At 54.7% G+C, this 18,424-nt stretch overlaps 6 protein-coding genes across 6 annotated transcripts; 3 read left to right on the top strand and 3 right to left on the bottom strand.

Annotated features, from left to right (window-relative positions):
- Positions 1 to 253: 253 nt before the first annotated feature.
- Positions 254 to 605, bottom strand: BDP81DRAFT_423335 (uncharacterized protein). The gene has a single exon (XM_060590059.1). The coding sequence runs from the start codon at positions 530 to 532 to the stop codon at positions 341 to 343; it is 192 nt and encodes a 63-aa protein (XP_060447663.1). The 5' UTR covers positions 533 to 605; the 3' UTR covers positions 254 to 340.
- Positions 606 to 4,105: 3,500 nt separating this feature from the next.
- BDP81DRAFT_315003 (uncharacterized protein) lies at positions 4,106 to 5,659 on the top strand (the record flags this gene model as incomplete). The annotated part of the gene is made up of 1 exon (XM_060584052.1): positions 4,106 to 5,659. The coding sequence occupies one exon, from the start codon at positions 4,106 to 4,108 to the stop codon at positions 5,657 to 5,659; it is 1,554 nt and encodes a 517-aa protein (XP_060447662.1).
- A 237-nt stretch (positions 5,660 to 5,896) lies between these two features.
- On the bottom strand, positions 5,897 to 8,151 carry BDP81DRAFT_196113 (uncharacterized protein). Its single transcript, XM_060582477.1, has 2 exons — positions 8,097 to 8,151; positions 5,897 to 8,044 (listed from the first exon to the last, which is right to left on the bottom strand). Exon 2 carries the CDS (start codon positions 7,835 to 7,837, stop codon positions 6,116 to 6,118), a length of 1,722 nt encoding a protein of 573 aa, XP_060447661.1. The 5' UTR covers positions 7,838 to 8,044; positions 8,097 to 8,151; the 3' UTR covers positions 5,897 to 6,115.
- Positions 8,152 to 10,347: 2,196 nt separating this feature from the next.
- On the top strand, positions 10,348 to 11,030 carry BDP81DRAFT_423325 (uncharacterized protein). Its single transcript, XM_060590058.1, has one exon. It carries the CDS (start codon positions 10,676 to 10,678, stop codon positions 10,853 to 10,855), a length of 180 nt encoding a protein of 59 aa, XP_060447660.1. The 5' UTR covers positions 10,348 to 10,675; the 3' UTR covers positions 10,856 to 11,030.
- Positions 11,031 to 14,299: 3,269 nt separating this feature from the next.
- On the bottom strand, positions 14,300 to 15,006 carry BDP81DRAFT_196003 (uncharacterized protein). Its single transcript, XM_060582476.1, has one exon. It carries the CDS (start codon positions 14,787 to 14,789, stop codon positions 14,331 to 14,333), a length of 459 nt encoding a protein of 152 aa, XP_060447659.1. The 5' UTR covers positions 14,790 to 15,006; the 3' UTR covers positions 14,300 to 14,330.
- Positions 15,007 to 15,706: 700 nt separating this feature from the next.
- Positions 15,707 to 18,349, top strand: BDP81DRAFT_392431 (uncharacterized protein; the record flags this gene model as incomplete). The annotated part of the gene is made up of 6 exons (XM_060587706.1): positions 15,707 to 15,914; positions 15,970 to 16,667; positions 16,723 to 17,625; positions 17,730 to 17,772; positions 17,888 to 18,043; positions 18,243 to 18,349. The coding sequence occupies 6 exons, from the start codon at positions 15,707 to 15,709 to the stop codon at positions 18,347 to 18,349; spliced, it is 2,115 nt and encodes a 704-aa protein (XP_060447658.1).
- Positions 18,350 to 18,424: the final 75 nt, after the last annotated feature.

Below are 18,424 nucleotides of genomic sequence, written 5' to 3'. Positions count from 1 at the left end.
CATACCAACCACACTCCATCATGAAGCAGTTTTCCAACCGGCCGGTTCTCACCGCAGCCTCCATTCTCTTTACACTACCCCTCATATCCGCCCAAAACGCCCAAGTCAAAGTCACATTCGACTCGACGTTCCGCACCATCGCCCCTCCAAACGACGCCTTCGCCCAAGAGGCAACCCACGTCCGCGTCGTCTCGACGATCCTCCTCGCCCTCTCCCTCGCCTTCGTGCTCATCTCCCTCGCAGAGAGCAAGCGCTGGTCCTCCACCGTCCCCACGGCCCTGACCCTCGGCGCCGCGACCTGCGTCCTGCCCGAGGCCGTCGACAACTACCTCGCAAACTGCTACTGGTCGCAATCCCACGACCCGTCCCAGCTCATGTTCACCTTTCTCGGCCGGGAATTCGATGTATATGTCGGCATCATCTGGTGGTCCTTTGGCGCCGTGCTAGGATGCTCCATCTTTGGCGCCCTCATGCGCGGGGTAAGCAACAAAACGCTGTTGGTCTTCCTCGGCCTCGCGGGCCTGTTTGACATCGTCTTGAGGAGTGCCTGCTCAACTACGGCGGACTGTACCTCTACTACGGCCACCAGCCTCTCGTGCTGTTTAGCTTGTTCCCCTGCTGGTGGGCGTTCTGCAACGTCTCGGCCGTGTTTTTGGGCATCGCTATGACGTACCGGTACCGCGAGTGGTTCAACGGGTGGAAGAGCGTCTTCGTGCTGCCGATTCTGCCCTTTTGTTACGTTGCCGGGTGGTCTTTAGCGGCTATGCCTACCGTGTATGCCGTTCACGCCGATTATAGCCCTATGGTGACGCAGCTGTGTGGCGTTCTTACGTGTTGTCTGGCTTTGTTTCAAATTGGAGTCATTATGGACGTCGTTCTTGGGAGGCAGGTGCTTGAACCTGATCATGCAGGTCGCGTGGTTCGATTTGAGGAGAAGACGTGGCCAGCCATGGCTCACAAGTAGGCAAAGCCTTTCAAGACTCATCTGTCGGAAACGATTGGTCTTGGGAAGACTCATTCAAAATCACATTTTCCACAGCAGAAGAGGCACAGCAATACTAGGAAGAACACGGACAGTGTACTAGGAGCATTGATCAGTTACGACGTCCGCTTGATAGATCGACATGACTATTAGACAACGTTGGCTTTATAGCTTAATTACAACGTTGGAAATCACCTGATGAGTTTGACGGAAATGTCAGAGTCATTGTGAGGACGTGATCAATCGCGTATGAATCAGAGTTCTGCAACCAAGAGCTTTATTTGCCCGACGAGGAGTAGCTGCACGTGGATCGGAAAGGGGGCAAGCTAAGGGGTGTGCGAAGAAGTGACCAAAGCTGAGAGCATTTTCCGCTCGGCAGTAGAGATCAGATGGCCTTGACCCGTGCCGATAACCCTAAACTCACCACTTTCCGACCAAGAGACGATTGCGCGGCTTTTTGTAACTCGACTACAAAGCATACTTCTATCTGTATGTTTTGCTCATCATACCACCCTCCTAACGCGTGACTACGGTTTTTGGCATCCCGACCCATCATCGTCAGTCTGGCGTCATGTGATATGAAGTCACATCGCCCTGCCCCAGCCCAGGGGAACACCGTCTAGACTTGGTACACTTTTCGTTGCCGAGATGCGTCACACATAGAACCCTGTTTCCTCTGAAGTTGGAAAGGCTGCCGAGCCTGGAGAGCTAGGCTCTTGCAGGCGGCTATCGCGCCTGTCCGAAGCCTGTCCGAAGGATGACACCCAAATCCAAACATCCATGGTGACACGAGAGCACTTATACGGACTATGAATAGACCACGCCGCTAGATGCCTCTACCAATGATCCTGCGAAGCCCCTTTTGCCCCTGTCATCTGCCTAGAGACCCATGGGGAAGCCGTTGATGCTTGGCCAAGGTCAAGCACTGCCGGTGAAGTCCGTTAAGACTTCTGCGGCTGAGAAAATGCCGCAGAGGCCGATGTCAAGTCCAACGGGCCTCAGTCCATCGACGATCGATCATGGTGATTGGTCGGTTATCGGGAGCCGTACAGGACGACGAATACCGTGATGATCCTATGGTTGAAGTTTGGTTGGCTCTAGGTTGCAGCGAACGAGTCCAAATACCCAACTGTCTAGGGTACGCCAGACCGTCGTGAGGCCTCTCAGCCATCGACCCCCTCCTTCCGACTTGTAAGGCGTTCCAACCGATTTCCGGGAGTTTGGAACCCAGCGGACAGCGGTCCCTACGCTTCGAGAAAGCCTTGTGAGGTGTTTATGACGGTCTGTAGGAGCACGACAGCACAGCAAAATGGATAGGTCGAAAGGGCCGCAACCACTTGGGGGGATGCGGCCGGTGATGCGGCCGGGAGGAAGGCTGTGAGTGTGAAGTTGGATTTCTCATGGAACCAGAGCCTGATACACGTCAGAAAAGGGAAGAAAGTGGGGCGCGAACCCACGAACGCGGTCGCAGAACCGGCCGGCCCGTTCGGGGCTGTGGTTCCCGTTTTCGGCGTAGCCCCGGTGGGGTGACCAGCGGCCCGTTTGCGCGGCCCCAGGCCCCAAGAGGCAGCAAGCGACTGGACAGTTTTCAGAAAACGCCTGGGACCTCATTGGGCAGCCGGATGCTGGTCTCCTCCTTGCGCGGCCTTGGACCAATGGCAGTAACGCATTTGTGGCTTGAGCCGTGGCTGGAGGTGCCTTGAAGACGGAAGGGAACTTCTGGCGTGTTAGGTTCCCTGGCGGGAGTGGAAGGCTGGAGCCCACGGTACCGAACGGTGGAGGAGCGGTCCTTCGGCGGTCGGCCGTGCGGTTCGGCCTTTGGGAGATAGACGCGACTCCACTTTTAACCTCTTCAACCGGGCCAGGGTACCTTACCCAGCACCCCGGCCGGCCAGGATGCTGCCTCTCACTATCAACTTCGGCTTCTCTTCTTCCATCATCGTCGTCAAAGTAGGACTCATCGCAATCTGGCGAACCACAGCGCGGAAATCAACGTATCTCGTCGCCAGTCTCTCATTGTCGCAGTGCATTCTCTCCATCTTCCTCGCTCCCTCCCCCCCCTCCCCGACTTTGCCGTACTTCGTCCTATGAGTCGCGCCAGACGAGACCTTCTCGGTCAGTTCTCTCATTGTTCATGCGTCGTAGCTTTTTTCCCAGACCCTGGACATGGAAAAGAAGAGACCAATGCCCCTCTTCTTCCCCATGCCACGCGCCGCCGCCGCACGGCGCAAAGACCTTCGATCTGCGCAGTCCGATGTTTCTCTTTGGCCTGACCTTACTCTGCATTGCTTTCCTTTCCACCCAAGCTTCTACGACCACCTGATGTGGAGTTTCACGACCCAAAACCTTGTCCCAACTCTCTATTGCGCTGCAGAACCACGCCCTCAGCCCGAGCTTTCTGCTTGTCCCGGCATGGTTGCTGAGCTCACGGCACACATCCAGACTTCGGTCTCGGCCAGGGCGAGCCGACCTCCCACATCCCTCCACCTCATCCCGCCTGATTTCTTCCCAGCAGCAGCGGATCCGGGATCAGGGGCCGGGCGAGTATGCAGAAAGAAAAAAAGTTTAGGAAATGGAATTGTTTCTAGAAGGTGATCTGATCAGCTTCTCGCAAGACAAGGGGGAGGGGGGATCCCGAACCGGCCAGTAGTCGTCCTACATTCTGCTCTTGCCCTCTTTACCGCACCCCTACTACTGCTATGCGTCACATCGTTCATCTCCATGGGACATGCTCGTCTACCACTCGTGTGTCTGCACCGGGGCTCGTCTTAGACTTGTCTTCATCTGCCTACCTTACCTTACTACGCTTCTCCCCCTGTTCCAACATCCATCCAGCATCGCCAGCTTCGCCAACTAGCACTAGCATTGGGTCTCTGGGGGTCTCGTCATAGTTGGCCTCACTCCGCCCCCCTTTCCCCCTTCCCCCTTCCTTTCCCCCCCTGCCATCTGACCTTTGGAGCCTATAAGTAACCCGTGAACCGAATCACCATGGAGACCCCTTCTTCATCAGCAGGCTCTGTGAAACAAATAGAACTTCACTGCTCCTTTCACACACCATAAATGTCTTCCTCCTCCTCTCCCACCCCCGTAGCCAAGTTCAGAGAGCTCTCTCTGGGAACAAGGATGCCTCCCACAACCAGAGCCCAGGCGCACCGGCAGTCCCTCGGCGATATCACCACTTCAGATTACTACGACGATGACAACGACGACTACGGAGACGACGATGGCGGCGGCCCCAGCAGCTCCGAGCCAGAGTCCGATTCGGACTCGTCTCTCGTCGACGACGACGACCACTCCGTCATCCGATCCCCCTCCAAGCTCGTCTACAAGGTCGACTCGCTCTCCCCCGAAGCCCGCCTGCGCGTCCGCGAGGCCTTCAAGGACCCGCCCCGCCTCTCGCTGCAGTACTGCCGCCTCAGGGACGACGTCTACGCCTTCCAGATGACGGAGCTCGTGCCCCGTTCCATCCGTATCGGGTCCCCCGACAGCCCCTTCGCGACGCCCCGGTGCTCGTGCCGGGAACAGCAGCAAAAGGCCGGCCCGCCCTGTAAGCATCTCCTCTGGCTCCTGGACCAGCTCGTCAAGCAGACGCTCTACGACCACGACCCGACATCGCCCCTGACCATGACCGCGGACGGCTACCCAGAAGAGATTGGCGACCCCTTTTCCGACATATCGGCCTTCCACCTGGACGTCCTAGCCGACGGCCTCCGCTGTGACGTCGTCACCCCAGACTCGGAAGAGGACTCTGAAAACACCGACTCCGACGACGAGGCAGAGGAAGAAGAGCAGCGGCAGCACCCGAATCCACACCGCGTCCACGAAGCCCGCGAGATGCTCTCGGCAGTCATGTCCTCGTCCTCGTCCCCCGAAGACTACCGCCCAGACCTCTTCTCCGACCCGCCCTCCACGGGCAAGAAGCCCGTCAAGCGCCGCGACCTCGAGGGCACAATCTTCCGCATGCTCCTCGCCAACAACGACTTCTTCCACTACTTCCTCTCTCAGATGCGCTCCACGGACCCCGTAAACGACCCCTTCCGCAAGCTCTCCCACCGCGTCCACCGCGTCCTGCGCGAGCTCCACGCCTACGCCAACACCACATCATCCACCATCACCCCCTTCTCCTCCTCCTCAGAAGGAGGCTCAGCAGAGGGTCCCCGCGACGTAGCCTGGGCCGCACGACACATCAACGGCGTAATAGGCCTCGTCCGCACCTCAATCTTCAAGCGCGACCGGCCCCTAGAGCCCCGGGAACGAATAAGCGCCGCCCGCACCCTAGTCTACATCCTCGCCGCCGTCGTAGAGCGCAACCGCGACTTCGTGCCTCCACTATCAACTGCAAGACCCGCCGCCATCGCCCGCCGGGACAAGAACCTCTTCCTCCGCCTCGTGGGGGACCGCGACGAAGACTTCGTCCTCGGCGTGCTGAACCTCCTCCCGCCCGACGCGGCCGCACCCTTCCTCCACAGCCTCGAAGACATCCTGGACCAGCTGGGCGTCAACGGTGCGCCGGCCACCTACGTCGAGAAATTCCGCTCCCTCATTGCTCGGTTGAGGAGGTCCGGCGGCAGCGGCGGCGGCAGCAGCGGCTTGGCCGTTGCAAGTTCGTCCGGGGCGGGGTCGAAACGCCACGGACAGAGTCAGGGGCATGATCGGGGATCCAAGAGGATGAGATGACGTGGACCACACGCACATGTCCACGGGACCATATTCCTACACTGCATCCTTTTATTAGATGAAGGAAAGGATAGGGAAGCACACAGCGCTTCTCTGGTCTTTGGGGAGGACAAGATTCTTACCACACTTCTCTTCATTCTTGTGTCTGTGACACTCACCCCCTTTATCTACTTCTCATGTTCATGTATCTCCCCTTCACACTAACTGTTCTCCCACAAATCTTGTTTCTCATTTAGATCACACAACTGCTAGAGGATGCAAGGCGCCAAGCCTCTAGACAGTGACATCGGTGGATAGGTTACGGCTTCAGGCATCTCGTACTATTGAGGGCCTCTCCTCTTCTGTTCTGCAATACAATAAATACCATTATCTAGTCCCGAGTCGTCCATCTCTGATTGAATCCATTTGTTCTGTTTGAGCCTTTGTAAAGTCATATTTGGCCCGGTGTCTGTTCATTCATAGTTCATCTCGAATCTTCTCCAGCTCATCTAATACGCTCTGTAAGCTAGGTCTGCCGAAGTGGTTCTCGCTCCATTCTCCACTTGATCTTGAATAATCTCTCATGGCCAGGAAACTCTCGGCCCAAGCTATCTCGCGTTTCCACCACGTCGCAGCAGCTTGCCGGATGTCCTCAGGCTCAGTCTTGTTCTCTTGACCTTTGAAAATGATCTTGTTGCCCTCTCTACCGATCTGGTCACCCAAGGTGGCACGACGGCCACTTGTGCAACGGTCGATGAGAGAGCGTAGTATCGGTGGCGTCCTGAGAAATGCGGGAAAGTCGACGTCAGTCTCCCATCGATAGGACTGCCACACAGCAGCTTGCTGAGGTGCGCTAGCTCCCTCAAAGATGCACCATAACACTCTCCCGAGCATGTACACCTCCGATGCCTCCTGTTCCCTCGGGCCGAGAGATGCCCAGCAGACGTTGTAGCCGTTGGTCGGATTCGTGTACTCCTCCCTGGCTTGAAGAGACTCAAAGTCAGGACACAAGCGTCTCAGAATCTTGGCATAGTGATCTCTGGTATCTTCAGGTATGTCGTCGTCTGTGGCTAATATGCGGATGTATTCGACAGCATTGATCTCCGGGGACGCAAATTCGCACCACACCCCGCGCTGTTCAAAATCGACCATGACCGCATCTCTGTCTTTTGATAAGACGATGTTGTCGAGGCGGAGATCGGGATAAAATGTACCAGAGGTTTTGCGGTGGTGCAGTACACCCGATGTAATCTGTATTGACCATTTGATTTGTTCGGTTGGGGAAATCGTATCATGAATCCGCGATAGAGGTACAATGTCTCTCAAAGTACCGTAATGATGATACTTGAGAGTGAATCCAATAACAGCAACCTTGCTACCAAAAGTGCAACGCTTTGTGACGAGGTGTGCGGGACGTGACATGATGTTTTGGTGTGGTATTACTGACAACAGAAGCTTAAGTTCATGGTACAAGTACTTGGTGTAACTTGTCAGTGTCTTCAAAATCCACAGACGGCCTTTGATCTGAACAAGGCAGACACTATCATGAATCTGCTCGACGACATGAACCTCGGAGAAGTCGATGCATTGTGGTATCTGGATTTCGGGTCCCCACATATCGGTGAGGGCTGAGGCCGAGAGCAGTTGACGTTCGAGATAGTACGTGGGTGCGATGTTGATCTCTATGGCTCTGACATCCAAAGATATGTCTTTGAAAACGATTCGAGAGCCGAATGGCAGAGATCGCAACAACCCCTCGGGGTCGGGCAGTCGTTTCGTCCAAACTTGCAAAGCACGAAGGATGTGCTTAGATATGTTGAGCTTTTGAACTCGGGCGCGATCTTTAGTATGAAACGCCACGTCCAAATCCAACAATTGCCGAATTTCACGCGTCTGAGTTGACTGCTCGGGCACGAAGGCATCGAGACGCAGCGGCGGCGTTGAGTGAAGAAACGTGGGAAGAACGTAGAACTGCGTCCCGAGTCCTGTACAGCCATCGATGCGCCACAGAGGATTGGGCAGGGGATCGAGGCTGTCGATGCGGTTTTTGGGATTTAGCTGGGAGCGCTCCCAATCATCGGCCGGTGGAAGCCGATGCGGGATGCCACTATCATGGTGCTCGACTTCTGACGGGGAGACGTCCGTAAAGGCTGCTGTGGGGTGGATGATGTCGTGTATGATGTCCGACCCCAGATCCATCTTGTGACGATAGCTGACAGGCGTCGGCAATGCTGAAAGCAGACTGTCCAATGGCGCTCAACGTCATATAGCGAAGGTGTTTCACGGCATCAAGGAAGTTAATGGAAGACAGGGCAGAAGAAGGCGACAAGTGGCGCTTTGGAGGGGGGACGAAACTGTCAAATGACAGATGGACAAAGATTCGGATCTTTCCTGAGTCGTATATCACTGCAGAAAATCAGCAGGAAGGAATGCTATCGAGGCCTGCTGTCGATTCTACCTACAAATGTGCCGCCACTACTGCGGTGACTGACAAATGTGATGTTGACCGATGGCGGGGCGACACGACGTTGCACCAGGTAATAGGCCGAATTATGAAGTTTGGCGATACCGGTGACAAGGTACGCATGGACTGAGGTGTTCTAGTGATCCAGGAAGTGATCGTGAGCGTGGGCGTGGGGAATTTGCATGACAATGTTGGGTTCCGATTTGTGTGTTTGTGTGTTGCCCTGCATGCGTAGCTGCAGTTGGAAGGGGACATGTACCAGGTGCTCAAACAGGGCGCCTGATTGGTCGAGAGGAAGGATTAACGGTCAAGATGAGGAGAAGAGTTGTGTTGGTTGACTCGAGGCGAATTGCCAAAAAACGAGTCGAGGACAAGTCCGAGGAAGATGTCAACCATACGATGCTGACGGTAGAAGGGGGGGGGGATGCGAATGGCGATGTCATCTCGCAAATCTGCAACCTGGGTTTCTGCCTACTGAGAAGTGACAGTGCCCACCCTAGGCAGCTTCCTTGTCCGCGAGCCGCACTAGTTGGACTCCCGTCGATCTGCTTGGCCAAAGCTGTTGCGGCTTCCTGCCTTGTCTGCCTTGCTTAGGTAGGTCACGGGTGGACTTTTGATAGAGGCAGGAAGCGCTGGTTTAAGGTAGGTACGCAAGGGAAGGTGGGAAAGCGTACTGGGAATCGCTGCTTCTGCATCCATCCTGAGGTAGTATAAGGCGAACAAGCAGACGGTAAGGCCTGCGTGCGTGTGTGAGCTTGGAAGGTGCTGCGGGTTCACCTCATTTGGTAGGTGCTCAGCTGGGCAGGCAGGCAACGGAACTCGGGGGGCAAGAGGCCGCTTCGTGGTTTCTTTTTCTCTTCTACATGGCCTCGGCCCGGCAGCCTCTCCAACGCCATTGTTTCTTTTCCTTTGCGATTTGCCTCGACGTCGAGCCGCGGCCAGCCGTTTTTGTAAGACATTAAGGCAATGTGCCGCAGCTTGGATCGGCGTTGTCTCGGTCGCAGTCGCGGGGAAGGCTTTTGCTCCCGTCGGGAGTACCTAGGTATGGACGTGGGACCAGCTTAACTGCGTGGCTGGACAAATGCCTAGTAAGAAAACGGGCAAATAATTAGAGGAGAGGCATTCGATGCAGATCGTATCAGATTATCCAGCCTTTGAGTGATCGGCAAGGTGATGGATGGCTCTGGCCATACGCTCAGCTGAAAGTTAGAAGCTGGCAGCCGCAAGCTTTTCTAAAGTAAGTGCAAACATGGTCAGAACGGGCGGTTTGCAGAATGCAGGAAATAAGCAAAGGGCGGCAGGACCTAAGTGTTGATGCAACTTGCCTTGGTGCAGATCTCAAGAATTGATATTGTTTAATGCGCTCTCTCTGCTTGACTAGCGAAAGTGGAAAGTGCAGGCATCTCGCTTCGTACATCAAGTAAATGTACGGATAAGGCAGGCGAGGTATCCGAAGGTAAGGTAGGTGCGTCGAGGATGGAGTACCCTCTCGTGCCTCTCGGTCAGTCAGAAATCGTCTGAGCAGACGGAAGGATGCGTAACTTGGTTATATATCAGCAAATGCAGAATGCTTGCGGGGCAGTTGCTCTGGCTGCTTGTGAGTCGGGACTTGCTCAATCCAAATAAAGTCGACAATGCAGTCACCTTATGGAGGTCTTTCCTCGTTATGGTAAGCCAATGCGGAGGAAGCAAATGGAACAGCCCAATTGAATGGAAGCTAAGGCACCCGAGTGAAGGCAAGGAAACCAGGATGGTTAGGTCACAGGTGAGGTGAGGTGAGGTACCTTAGGGCAGGTAAGGTAGGAAGGGACGGGACGGTCCTTGCCTCCACTACTTCAGAATTGAAACGTGCTTGCATCTTGGGTGGAATCCAGGAAGCAACACGAGGGAGGAGGTACCTTACGTGCTTACCTACCCATCAATTTTGCTGTCCTGCCACTTCCAGATTGCTCAAAGTGATGAAGGCGCACTGACACCTACCTACCTACCTTACCTTACCCCAATTGCTTGCCTCCTTCCATGTCCTGCGGGCATAACTTTTAGATAAGGTACTTCGAGGCATCAAGGTATCGACTTCACCTTACCTCAGGCAAGAACAAATTATTTGTCCGAAAGCGTCGTGACTCGGCATCTCACAATCCCTCTAGGTGCAAGTAACACTGTAAGCACAAACACCTTTTTTCCTGAAATTAGATTCTCTCATGATCTTTTCTACGGCGAGTCGTTGGTTCAACCTTAACTCAACACCGGCCTCCCGGCATCGACGATAGAAAAGGCCTGAGCACACGCCGATGCCCCCGTCCTTCTCGGCCGGTCGGATGAAGAATCTGAGCCATGGACGTGTCGCTCGGCACATGAAGCTTTGACTTTGCATTCGGACCACCCGACCCGGGATGCACTCCATGTGACGAAATCGGCGCCGTACCTGAGAGCGGAGACGAAGCTCCCTTCCATTCCTCGCCTTTGTATCGGTACTGGTAGCTGCCTCCCGCACCTCACGTCACCCAGTCGCGGCAAACTTCAACACTTCCTACTGTCGATTCTTGCACCCCTAGGTGCTATTTCCTCGCTGCATGTCGCCAATCCACCACACCACACGTCCGCTTCTCTCAGCGTCGTTGGCTCGCATCTCTGCGAGGGGTGGCTTCTGGACCTTCTGGCCAGCGGCGGCAGTCCCATCCTCGTCCTTGGGGGTCACCTTGACCGCGAAGTGGGTTGCATTGCCGCCGATGCTCGATGCGACTTTATCATAGCCTCCGGAGTATCCTCCGGCCCACCACTACGTTCAACCCCCGGGGAACAGCAGCCAGATTCCATGAGGACAGGGTCGAAATGCCTCGACCGACCTCGCAAACGTCATCCATGTAGACCTCTCAACATTTTATCCAGAACTGATCGAGTGGATGAAGGCCCAGGCCACTTCCAACGATGCTGTGGCCGCTGAGCTGCATCTCGGCCAGAAGCCGCTCTTCGCTGGGGGCCGACAAGGCTCACCGTTCCGCAGCTTACTTACTGAGGTATTTCCTTGCCAATCATCCTCAAGCAAATGACTGAGCGCCACGAATCGCTAGACCAAGACCAATATAGCCAGCCTGTGCTTTGCTTTGCTGTGCTGCTCAGTTCTGCACAAATCTACGGTTGGCATACGTTGCAGTCTCCGATGTTCTTCCTCACCGGGTGGATACATCCACTCCATGGGCCGATGCTAGTACCCGAGTCTCCCGTCCGCCAGCTCGGCCCCTGGACTTGACCGATGTGCATGGTTGTCCTTGTTCCGCCGGGGACTAGAGCAACGGGACCTCTTCCGTAATCACCGGAGCATGCATGCGCAGCCGCTTCATGTACTATTATGGGATGCTGAAAAGGACTCGATAGCTAAGTTTGGACTCAACCAAAAACCAAGTCCGCGCGGATTTCACTAACACAATCTGTAGGCCCCATGTCCGCCTACCCGAAAAACTCTCCCCGCCCGTTCGGACACGATCGCATGCTAGCGCATTGCAACCTGACTTGTCCAAAACCAGTGCCCAGCAGATCTCAAGAATCGGCAGAGAAATGGATCACTATGCTCGTCTTACGCATTGACAAGTGTCGCCCCGATTGGTTCTGCGATCCGTTGGAAGTTTGTGGCTCTCGTAGTATTTGATTTAGCCTGCGAGGCAACCTAATGAAATCTCGGTAAAAACGGTTCCAGCAAAATTTTCTCTAGTCCAGCAGTCATCATTCGTCAATCCACAAATCGTCATCGGACTGTCTGGTCTGTAAGAGGCCAGCACACCCTATTCACGAATCACCACCGCTCTAGCTGCAGCCTGGGGACTCGACATTGTGGCGCCCGACCAAAGTATGGATGCAAGGTTGAGCATCAAAGCATTGCACGAGGCAGAGCTAGACAATCCAATGACTGGCAACCTCCGACGGAAGTGGGCAGGACGGAACAGCGCTGGGGTTCTGGGTTTGGGGGCACGCCACGGCACATAATTTCACTTGGCTATCGCCTGGCCTTGCCAGGATGAAAGCACACAGTTCCACGGGTCGAGTCTTTGGTCTGTCGAGCGACCATCCATAAGCGAGGCTCCCGACTCACCGGTTGCCCATTTGAGCTTAAACTGTCCACGGTCTCCTGCGTCCCACCAGAATTCGGTATTCCTCGTCGTCCATGCCTGCTTTGAAGCAGCATATTGCAACCGTGTTCGTTGTTGGCAGGCCGATTTTGGGCATCTCACAATCACCAAGGCCTGGTTCAGGGATCCAACATATACACTTCCGCTGTGTGCGGCCATTTCGCAACGCTCTTACTTCACTTCGTCTCACTCGACTGGCACGGCGGCCTGCAGAGGAACGTCGGACGTTGATTTGATGCGAGACCATTAGTGGGTGGTTCCCTGACCTCATCAGCTGCATCGACAGAGGCTGCCATCATTGGTGACGCCCGCGCATGCAGGGCTTTGCTTTCTACAGACGCTTTTACCTGTGAAATGGCCGAATCTGTTGACCGACAGATTTTCTCGAGATGAATGTCAAAAGTTTGCTCTCAGCCGGGACACCAATTCGCAGGGCCCGCACGCAATGCACCCTTTTGACCTACGGCTGCTAGGGCGGGATCGTCTTTTCGCGGCCAAGAAGCCGTGCGGCCGTCGACTTCCTGCGACTGCGGGTATGCTTGCAATTTCGTAATGGTAACGAGTCTTCAACATTGGCTGTTCGTGAGCGGATCTCATGGGAATTTCCTCTTTCCAACGACAATCCGCCTCGGGCAACACGCCAGGACCAGGGGCTGCGGGGTGGTTAAAGGCGGTCAAGCCCCTTTTTAGCAAATATGGGGCTGCCGAAAGTGCGTATTCTGCTGCATGCTTCACTTTCTGACAGCCGGCAGGTTCCTTTACCGGCGCTCCGAAGGACGGCCCAACAGTACGGCCAGACCTAGTCAGACCAGACCGTGGTGGTGGTGTTGGTGTTTGTGGCGGTGGACGTACACCCGGTTACTGGGGCAGAGCAGCTACATCATCGTCAAGAGCTGAAGATGTTAATTTCACTCAATCATGTGCAAGCTACAGGCTGAATCGACTGATCGATCGACTGACAGATTTTCAAACGGACCAATAACATGGTAATTTGAGCTAACTGGGCTGTTGACGACCCAGAACGAAAACGAAGCTCTTCTCCCGAAATCTTTTACTGGCCCCTTTCGTGGGCCGCATTCTCCGTCATTGTTCATCCCGTCCATATTCAGAGACGGCATAGGAAGTCGGCTGTGCCCAGCACATGTTCATCAGCTTTCTGGAAGCAGTCTCACTCCCGGAAAAGCGGTGACGACCTCTGGATCGGGTTGGATACGCATTGTCAGAGGAAAATAACGACGAGGCTGTTCTTAGCCACCTCAGGCATACTCCGTACACACGCATCCCTAGACTTGCAGGCTGCTCGAGCGATCTAACTAAACGAGGGTAAGCAGGCAAAGGGTGTCAGACTCTCGGGACCGTGGCGCTTTTTGATGGAACGTCGAGAAGCGCGGAGGTCATATTGGCAAAAGAGGCGATTAGGGAGCCAAATCCGGGGGGTTGCGGCCGCACGCGTGGTGGTTGGTTGCCTCGGCCTTTTGGTAACATGGCGCACGTTGCTAGCCGGGCGATGGAAATGTGATGACTCCCAGTCTTGGATCACGTCGTCGCCCGCGTGAGATCTTTCAGGACGCTTCACGTAAGCACACGCATCCAAATCCACATCTCGGCCAGACAGTAGACAGGATAGCCTTGGGCATCCGTCCGCCTCCCGAGACCAACCGATCACCAATGTGTGAAGTTGTAGCGGCCTTTGCAATCGTTGGCTGGGAATCGTAACAATCTTCGCCGTGAGCAACAGTCAGAAGCATCAGCAGATCCAGCATCAGAAGTTTCCCGGCACTTGATTGACCTAGCGCTTGGCCCTTCCATGCGGACGAAGCAAACGGCACCTATTGGTTACACAAAAAGAGGCGGAAGTGAAGGCCAGAAACAGGATCAGCAGCGCTCACAACAGTCGGTTCCATGGTGTTCTCTCCGCCACCCCTGTCGCCTTATTCCCATCAGACGAGCAGCCCGAAATCCATCCACTCGGCAGGGGCGGGAAGATGCTCGGCTCCTCTTCTCGCGTGGCGTGGTCTCAAGAACCCCTGTCCTCTCATGAGTACCCCTCAGACCGGTGAAATACAATTCAGCACGGGTGCAGCCCACTTCCTCAACTTTCCTCTCACCGAGTCTTCTCACTCCAGCCTCGACTCCTTCGAACTGACCGACCGACCGACCAGCACAGGATACGCCAATCGCCAGCACCAGAGTCTCTATCGGCACGCTCTCTGATTCTAGCCTGCCAGCGCGCGCAACGCTGTGCTCCACCGGAGGAGACATCGCACAAAGCAAACAACGAGGACGACAGCGTCTCAAGTTCGCGCCGGACGGGCGAAACATCCAGGCGACTAGGCTCAGACCACGGCCAGCAGCATCTGCGACATCCGTCAAGGACGAGGAGCAACGGCTGCAGAAACCGACTGAGAGAGACAGCGGCAGCCGGAGTACCCCCCTCTGAGAAAAAAAGAGAGAGGGAAAGAAAAAAAAAAGCAGAGCGGCATACGCATACCTCCAAGCACAAGCACGCACACGCACGCAGCAGCAGCAGCAGCAGGACTTGCCGTCTTTTCCTTTGATTCATCCCCCCCAGTTTCGGCCGAGTGTATGCTGTCAAGCAGGCCTGTCTGTCTCTCTTCACAACGGCATTCTAGCCTGACTCCCTACCTCCATTTGCACTCCTCTGTATTCTACGCCGAGTAGTTCTTCCTCCGCCTTTTGTTCCTGGCCGAGTCATCAACCCTCCTTTCCTTTCCCCTACCATACCCTCTTTCCTGTACTCCACTCGCGCACAAGGGGTGCCATTATGTGGCAATGGCTCTCGTGAGACCGTAGCTCCCTCCCCCACCCCCTCCCGGTGAGGCGCAATTTTCTACGCTCCCCTTGTGCTTCGCTGTGCCTGCTCACTCCTCCTGCTCGCTGCTTGTTTCTGCCGTATACCTTATACAGGCCACAGATTGTGGTACTTGGTCTCGCTACTAGGCTTTGTCCAACACACCCTCTCTCGTTGCATCAATCATGGTAAGAGATGTCCCTGCTTCCCGGCTGGCGGCAGCGTGCATGGGATATATCACCGATCTTCCCCAATGTCATTCGAGCCCAGCCGCTGTCCCAGCACCCGCATCATTGCACACACATCGTTCCCTTATATCTTTGTTAGCCCTAGCTGTTCCCGTTTGCTCATCAATCTCATCCCCCCCTCTGCCCTATTGCACCTTGAATGTGCGTGGATTGATTTCATCTTAGAATCACAATCATCTCAGAAAGCGCCGGGTTCCCGGCCCCGAAGACGACTCTTCTATAGTGCCGGGACATCACAGCTCTTCGCCTTCTTCATATGCCAATATACACTTCTCTACCCTTCATCCCGAGACCCAAATCCTAATCAACCAAGTCGCGGACCTATACAACATTCCAGGTTTCCGACTACATCAAATCCTTTCCAACACCTCGCAAATAGAAAACGCCCACAAGAGGCAACGGCTTGTATCAGGCTACTCCATGTCTTCTCAGTACACAGGAGGCTCTCTTCCTGAGGACTATGAGGAGAAGGCCCCGCACGTTGGGCAACATGGCCTCGCCAACGTCGAACTAGACCGTTCGTCAGGGTTTCCAGGTCCTGTCGTCAATGGATTGACTCAGGGGATGCAGACGCTGGCTTTGGCGTTTTGTCAGAACTGTTGGAGCACCTGTGCTGTTACCAATGATGGTATGTATTGCGGCGTACCAAACGGTCGTTTTACTCTTACTGATCTGAATACCAGGTTATCAACCCCTTCCTGGTTCCGAGGCCGCTACTTATGACTATGGAACCAACAGTAACAGACCTTATGAGGTTGAGAAACCACCCTCAGCGCAAGCTTCTCAACCAGATGTCTATGTCCCTACGCCAGTTGTCTCTAACAACCAGAATGCATTTGCGGCCGGAGACAACGGTTTGCTGGGCTCCTATGTGTCCAGCTATCAACCTGTACAAGAAGACCCTAACCAGACAATGGTTGCTCAACACTCCGGACCTGACGCCGGCGTCTATGTGACCGACGTCTCGGCAGCGTCCTTCTATTCCACAACACCTAGTGGTCATGTTGGCAGTGAACCTAGTTACTCTAATCCGAACACCCTTGACCGTCGTCTGACTCCGAGAGAGACTCTCCCGCCTACATACGGCGGTAACATGATGGGCATGGCCATGTCTCCAGCGTTGCATACTCCTACATCTGTGCCCGTCACGACTGCCGGATTTGCCATGCCCCCCGCATTCCCCATGTCCTGCGTCAAGACTGAGGACATGGATGGTTCTGTCGCCAACACTCACGTCGGTGCCGGCCTTGATGTTGTTTTCCATAATCAGCGTCCGCCAGCTTCAAAGCGTGGTCCTTTCAAGGACCAGAAAGCTCGCGAGGAGACAGCAGCAACAAGGAAGAACGGATCTTGCATCCGATGTAAGATGCAACGAGTGAGAGTAAGCAGCACAGAGGTTTAGAGTGGTTGTTCTGACTGCTAACAAACGATATTAGTGCAAAACTGACCCAGAGGACCCGAAGGGACCCTGTCTAGGCTGCAAACCAAGATCGAACAACAATCATCATAAGCAACTTATCCGCCAGCCCTGTGTACGCCACAAAATCACGGAATGCCATTTCTTCAAGAAAGGCCAGGCACCTGGTTTCGAGTGGACCCAGCGTTTCAACAACGGCATTGTAGACAACATTAACAATTGGGCGTCCAATGAAGTGAGGATTGTACAGTTGTGGGAGGGTTACACGCCGAGCAGTATGTCGGTTCAGCTTTCTGTGCGAGAATTCGTTCCTCAACCGGGCGACAAGCTGGAACGGACTTGGGTTACTGAGGAAGGCGAAAGGAAGTCTGTGGCGATCCCCACGTACGCCATCACGAATCTGGACGAAGCGCAGACGGCGTACGAGGATTATATCAAGAGAGGTGTCGATGAATGCTTCAACTCGGTCGTGGAGAGTGTGATGGGTGTCCGGGACCGACTGCTCTTCGAGACCTACCTCAAAGCTTGGAAACTCTCGCAAGATCCTTTGACGGCCAAAGATGAGAGGGAGCTTCTGATTCAAACGCTTGAATTGTGGATGGCGGTTCGCTTGACGACGAAGTCAATAGAGATTGTTGGGGACGACACGCTCGGAATGGACCGCGATATTCTGGATAGCAGCAGCCCGCAGCACGGACGCATTCCCCTCCCACCCGTGATGGGGGCTCAGTTGGACTTGGTCCTCATCCAGCATATACAGACGAGACTTCGACGAGAAATGCTGGAAAAGCTCCAAAAGATGACGCTGCAGAATAAGCAGAAGACTTGGTTGACCACCTACCTGGTGACGTTTATGTTACTGCACAACATCGCGCTCGTGACGGATCACGATGCTTCATACGCCAGGAAGCACGGTATGAAGGTGAGTCGGATTGGAATACCAGCGGGCTCTCCGGCTCGATCGGAGGTCGCACCCACGAATGGCTTTAGCATGAGTTTGCTAATATGTGATGTTTGTCGTGGCAGACGAAATTTGCAAGACAGACGGATGTCCAGGAGTACCACATGGGTAAGTGTGCAACAACTGGCTGGGGCGATTGATTTATGTTCAGCGGTGGCCCAATTCGTTTGGCTTTTTTTTTTTTTTGTTGAGTAAGACATGCTGACGAAAGCCGAACGAACAGGAGGAACGATTCTCCTCGCGTACTTCCACTACTGCAATAAGGGAATCTACCCATTTTCCGAGGATTGCAGAGACCAGGACTTGCGGACGCTGGCGCAGCTGGACGACGATGCGGTGCAGTTTATCCACTACACGCGCGCAATGGCAATGCAAAACAGTCAGTGGCAGCCCTTGTTTCCTAAACTAAACCCCCCTCCCCCTTGTGACCGAGACGGGAGTACTTTTGTGTGTGTGACTTTTTGTGTGTGTGTGCGGGAGAGATACCTAGGTATCCCAATGGCAATGGCTTCCCTTGGATCGGCAGTGTGACAGGCCAACCAACAAGTTGGGAGTGATGACTGACGCGATTGATGTAGAACGCGAATGGGAAGAGGTTCAACAAGCCAACCAGTACGAACAGCCATACTTCTTCGTCAGCCAGCTCTTCCAGCGAGACTGGCAGCCCCAAACGTGGGCATATTAATCGAGGTGGTAGGTGGCAGGTGGCAGGTGGCAGGTGGGGAGGGATGAACGCCAGGAGGTGAGGGGGAGAAGGGCG

Source organism: Colletotrichum phormii (genome assembly GCF_030913505.1).
Source record: "Colletotrichum phormii strain CBS 102054 chromosome Unknown BDP81scaffold_6, whole genome shotgun sequence".
NCBI classification, from domain to species: Eukaryota; Fungi; Ascomycota; class Sordariomycetes; order Glomerellales; family Glomerellaceae; genus Colletotrichum; species Colletotrichum phormii.
This window is presented reverse-complemented; position numbering and strand designations above follow the sequence as displayed.